This window comes from Periplaneta americana, chromosome 5 (genome assembly GCF_040183065.1).
Source record: "Periplaneta americana isolate PAMFEO1 chromosome 5, P.americana_PAMFEO1_priV1, whole genome shotgun sequence".
Classification (NCBI taxonomy): Eukaryota; Metazoa; Arthropoda; class Insecta; order Blattodea; family Blattidae; genus Periplaneta; species Periplaneta americana.
In genome coordinates this window covers 175,038,487-175,044,486 of record NC_091121.1, presented here as the reverse complement: position 1 = coordinate 175,044,486, position 6,000 = coordinate 175,038,487, and the positions used below count along the sequence as shown (strand labels likewise).

Below are 6,000 nucleotides of genomic sequence, written 5' to 3'. Positions count from 1 at the left end.
TATAAAACTGTTTATTGTCTGCATTCCTCAGTAGCATTTCTGTGGAGTTAAAAATCTGACAAACTTCTATGATGTATAATAGGGCTATGACTTTCAATAACATACAATCGTATACTTTGCTTAGTGTACAAATATTGATGGAATAACGGTCTATGTTGCCCGTCCGATAGTAAATTTATGAGCGGGATTAAGATGTAACATTTTGTTCCTCCTGCACAATTAGCAGATTGTAACATAGACCGTTATTCGGCCCAACGCTTCAGTTATTTATTTACATAACAAACTATGTGATCTATGAGTACGCTATGAAGTAATAATTTATACATCCTCAGTTTTCATGTTCTGAATTTGTCTTGCCTCATAAAGAAGAGATGGGAAATATAGCAGTAATCTATAATATCAAAACACGCAAATGAAATATTAGGAAATTATTATTATTATTATTATTATTATTATTATTATTATTATTATTACTATTATTATTATTCCAGGATAACAGAGAGGGTTTGGAATTGAATGGGTTACATCAGCTGCTTGTCTATGCGGATGACGTGAATATGTTAGGAGAAAATCCACAAACGATTAGGGAAAACACGGGAATTATACTGGAAGCAAGTAAAGAGATAGGTTTGGAAGTAAATCCCGAAAAGACAAAGTATATGATTATGTCTCGTGACGAGAATATTTTACGAAATGGAAATATAAAAATTGGAAATTTATCTTTCGAAGAGGTGGAGAAGTTCAAATATCTTGGAGCAACAGTAACAAATATAAATGATACTCGGGAGGTAATTAAACACAGAATAAATATGGGACATGCGTGTTATTATTCGGTTGAGAAGCTTTTATCATCCAGTCTGCTGTCCAACAATCTGAAAGTTAGAATTTATAAAACAGTTATATTACCGGTTGTTCTTTATGGTTGTGAAACTTGGACTCTCATTTTGAGAGAGGAACATAGGTTAAGGGTGTTTGAGAATAAAGTGCTTAGGAAATTATTTGGGGCTAAAAGGGATGAAGTTACAGGAGAATGGAGAAAGTTACACAACACAGAACTGCACTTATTGTATTCTTCATCTGACATAATTAGGAACATTAAATCCAGACGTTTGAGATGGGCAGGGCATGTAGTACGTATGGGCGAATCCAGAAATGCATATGGAGTGTTAGCTGGGAGGCCGGAGAGAAAAAGACCTTTAGGGAGGCCGAGACGTAGGTGGGAAGATAATATTAAAATGGATTTGAAGGAGATGGGATATGATAGAGAATGGATTAATCTTGCTCAGGATAGGGACCAATGGCGGGCTTATGTGAGGGCGGCAATGAACCTCCGGGTTCCTTAAAAGCCAGTAAGTAAGTAAGTGGGCCTATTATTATTATTATTATTATTATTATTATTATTATTACTAACGGCTTTTAGAGAACCCGGAGGTTCATTACCGCCCTCACATAATCCCGCCATCGGTCTTTATCCTGAGCAAAGCACCAGTGAATGAAAATGACATTTTCAGCCTCTCAATTGAGTTAACACAGGTAGATAACGAAACAGCATCATCTTCAGAAGCCAAACAGAGAAGATCTGTGCTTAAAGATAGGCCGAACGATAAGCCTAACAGTTTGTGCGGATCTTGCTCAGGAAATTTTCAGGACGCCAAGCGTGGTGAAAGATGCGTCAGTTGTGATCAGTAGTTTCATGAAATAACTTATGTCAAGGCATTTCAAAACACCGAAAGAACTTTAATTGTCTGGGTTGTAGGTATGAATCTGACTGAGAAATTTAAAATTTGACTGAATATGCCTAACTATTTTGAATTTAAGGACTATCACGAAAATACCCCTGTAGTATCGGGAAAATATACCAACCATTCTAGAATGGTATTTATTTTTGTTTATTTGTATTGTTTGTTTGTAAATAGTGTACAAATTTGAGATAAAAATGCTGACATGTAACTTTCTGAAATCTAAAAATGTACGTACATTAAAAACACTTTTTATTTAATATTCTTGCATCACGAAATTAGGCAACTCTTCCCCATAATTACTACTAATATTGCTATTAATACTATTCAGGAATTATCAATTTCCTCCCATCTACAGATCGGGATCGTCTCCCATGTTGCCAGTGTGAAGTCTGCATGCTGGGTATGACTTCTACAATAAATTCACGAGATTAATTTCAAACAAGGCTCACTGCCTGCCAGGGTGCGTGTTGCTTGTCTAACGAGGGCGGTGCATGACAGAAACCCATCTCACCTGCCGCAGCTTGGACATTGCATCAGAGGATATGAACTCCCCCTTCTGGAAGTGGCACACGAAACACATCACTTGGTACTGGCTCTGACCTCGCTCCTCTTCGCCCAGCACCAGCGCCTTTAAGATTTGTACGTCCTGCAACACAAACACAAACCACCCTGTCAACACACTTCTGTGCAGCATGGAATATACAGGATCAATGATAACCTCTGCACCAAAATTATACTGCAAAAGATCATGAAGAGAGATTTGAAAAAGGAAAGGAAAGAAAAGGAAAAAGGAAAGGAAAGGAAAGAAAGGAAAAAGGAAAGGAGAAAGGAAAGGAAAAAGGAAAGGAAAAGGAAAGGATAGGGGAAGGAATAGGGAGAAGGAAAGGCAAAGGTAAGGGAAAGAAAAGAGAAAGGAAAAGGAAAGGAAAGTAGAATTAAAGGAAAGGAAAGCAAAATTAAGGAAAGGATAAGGGAAGGATAAGGGAAGGAATAGGGAGAAGGAAAAGCAAAGATAAGGGAAACAAAAAAAGAAAGGAAAGGGAAAGGAAAGTACAATTAAAGGAAAGGAAAGCAAACTTAAGGAAAGGAAAGGAAAGGATAAGGGAAGGAATAGGGAGAAGGAAAAGCAAAGATAAGGGAAAGAAAAGAGAAAGAAAAGGGAAAGGAAAGTACAATTAAAGGAAAGGAAAGGAAAAGGAAAGCATAGGGAAAGGAATAGGGAGAAGGAAAGGCAAAGGTAAGGGAAAGAAAAAAGAAAGGAAAAGGAAAGGAAAGTAGAATTAAAGGAAAGGAAAGCAAAATTAAGGAAAGGAAAGGATAATGGAAGGAATAGGGAGAAGGAAAAGCAAAGGTAAGGGAAAGAAAAGAGAAAGGAAAGGGAAAGGAAAGTATAATTAAAGGAAAGGAAAGCAAAATTAAGGAAAGGAAAGGAAGGGATAAGGGAAGGAATAGGGAGAAGGAAAAGCAAAGATAAGGGAAAGAAAAGAGAAAGGAAAGGGAAAGGAAAGTACAATTAAAAAAAAGGAGAGCAAAATTAAGGAAAGGAAAGGAAAAGGAAAGCATAGGGAAAGGAATAGGGAGAAGCAAAGGCAAAGGTAAGGGAAAGAAAAGAGAAAGGAAAAGGAAAGTACAATTAAAGAAAAGGAAAGCAAAATTAAGGAAAGGAAAGGAAAGGAAAGGATAAGGGAAGGAATAGGGAGAAGGAAAAGCAAAGGTAAGGGAAAGAAAAGAGAAAGAAAGGAAAAGGAAAGTACAATTAAAGGAAAGGAAAGCAAAATTAAGGAAAGGAAAGGAAAAGGAAAGCATAGGGAAAGGAATATGGAGAAGGAAAGGCAAAGGTAAGGAAAAGAAAAAAAGAAAGGAAAAGGAAAGGAAAGTAGAATTAAAGGAAAGGAAAGCAAAATTAAGGAAAGGAAAGGATAAGGGAAGGAATAGGGAGAAGGAAAAGCAAAGGTAAGGGAAAGAAAAGAGAAAGGAAAAGGAAAGGAAAGTACAATTAAAGGAAAGGAAAGCAAAATTAAGGAAAGGAAAGGAAAGGAAAGGAAAGGAAAGGAAAGGAAAGGATAAGGGAAGGAATAGGGAGAAGGAAAAGCAAAGGTAAGGGAAAGAAAAGAGAAAGGAAAGGGAAAGGAAAGTATAATTAAAGGAAAGGAAAGCAAAGTTAAGGAAAGGAAAGGAAAGGATAAGGGAAGGAATAGGGAGAAGGAAAAGCAAAGATAAGGGAAAGAAAAGAGAAAGGAAAGGGAAAGGAAAGTACAATTAAAGAAAAGGAGAGCAAAATTAAGGAAAGGATAAGGGAAGGAATAGGGAGAAGGAAAAGCAAAGATAAGGGAAAGAAAAGAGAAAGGAAAGGGAAAGGAAAGTACAATTAAAGAAAAGGAAAGCAAAATTAAGGAAAGGAAAGGAAAAGGAAAGCATGGGGAAACGAATAAGGAGAAGGAAAGGCAAAGGTAAGGGAAAGAAAAGAGAAAGGAAAGTACAATTAAAGGAAAGGAAAGCAAAATTAAGGAAAGGAAAGGAAAAGGGAAGGAATAGGGAGAAGAAAAAGCAAAGGTAAGGGAAGAAAAGAGAAAGGAAAAGGAAAGGAAAGTAGAATTAAAAGAAAGGAAAGGAAAAGGAAAGCATAGGGGATGGAATAGGGAGAAGGAACGGCAAAGGTAAGGAAAAGAAAGGAGAAAGAAAAGGGAAAGGAAAGTACAATTAAAGGAAAGGAAAGCAAAATTAAGGAAAGGAAAGAAATTTTCATCCAGTGAAGCAGTAGTAAGTGGCGGTACTTAATATGAAAGGCGGTTCGTAGACCAAGACAAGCAATTGTTGTAAAGCTTAGAATAGCTGTATGATCGCAGTGCTAAGTATATAGAATTAAAAGATGATCATTTTGATTAAATTGAAGTTTCTTTCGAGATACATGAGAGGTTAAGGACTTATCAATATGTCTCCGTAGGTACTGTCTTGGTTTGTTTCTTTGTGGGTCGAGATGCAATATGCTGCCAGCGTAATTAATAAAATGTATTAATATTAAACATCCTGATATGTATTTGGACTAAGTTTACAGATCAGCTACTGTAATAAGCCACAATATGGAAAACTGTAGTTACTGTGAACATCTCAGAAGTGTAGTTAGAAGACTGTGGAGTACCAGGTTCAGAAAGCAAGTCACTCATAATTGTCATTTCGAGCGAAATTAAGACAAAAAAGTCATTGGAGTGTTTATTGAATACTTCTACCTGTTTTCGTCAAGGATTTGATACATTACTACTGTCTGTGTACAAATCCAATTAATATTTTTATGATTTCTACATGACAGGATAACAAGCAAATGTGTTTCTTACGTGCAGTATGGCTAATTATTCTATCGATTTACAATCTGGTTTTTGCTTATGTTTGTCACCTTCAGATGATTAAAGGGCTCTGTAACTTAACAACAGATTTGTAACTCTTCCGTTAGAATATACAAGAACTCTGACGGAGCCACGTACGATCAGAAAGTCAATACCGAATAAATGTTATTTTACTACTTAAGACATAAATTATTATTGTACATCTTCATTACACAACTTTTAACACTGTATCACTTCGGAATATGTATGATAAGAACTTTCTTGTGTTAAATATTAACGTCCTTTGTTAACATGTTTCGACCTATTTTCGGTCATCTTCGGAACTGGTCGTTGTTGGTCTTGGCGCCTCTTGTTTCCTGTGTGGATGCGTTCGTAGTTTAGAGTCAAAGAGTGTATGTGTTTTGAAATTGAGTTGTGTGTTGAGAATATCGTTGGGGTGTGATTTTGTGTGTCTGTATATTTCATATTGTTCTAGTGTGTTGAGTTTCTGGCTTTTTGGTTGGATGTGCAGTATTTCCATGTCTGTGTTGATGTCTCTGTAGGTGTGGTTGGCATTTGTGATGTGTTCTGCATATGTGGAGGTGTTTTTTAATTTGGTATGGCTGTGATGTGTTCTTTGTAACGTGTTTGAAATGATCTGCCTGTCTGTCCTATGTAGAAGTTGGTGCAGGTGTTACATTTGAGTTTGTATACGCCTGTGTGGTTGTATTTGTTTGTTTGTGTTGTTTGTGTGTTGAGATGTTCTTGTAGAGTGTTATTTGTTCTGTATGCGATGTTGTAGTTTAATTTCTTGAATGAGGTTGCAATTTTATGTGTGTTTTTGTTTTCGTATGTTAGTGTGATGTATTTTTTGTGTTCTTGTGTTTGTGTTGTATTCTTCTGTTTTTTTGTGGTTTTGTTTTGTCTTAAGTATTACG

General features: G+C 36.3%; 1 protein-coding gene across 1 annotated transcript in view; it reads right to left on the bottom strand.

Moving 5' to 3' along the window:
* The window catches only part of oaf (out at first), a 747,676-nt gene that overhangs the window by 306,328 nt on the left and 435,348 nt on the right, over window positions 1-6,000 (bottom strand). The window contains exon 3 of the mRNA XM_069826820.1: window positions 2,254-2,388. Coding sequence (XP_069682921.1) covers window positions 2,254-2,388 — 135 coding nt within the window. The remainder of the gene's footprint in view (window positions 1-2,253; window positions 2,389-6,000) is intronic.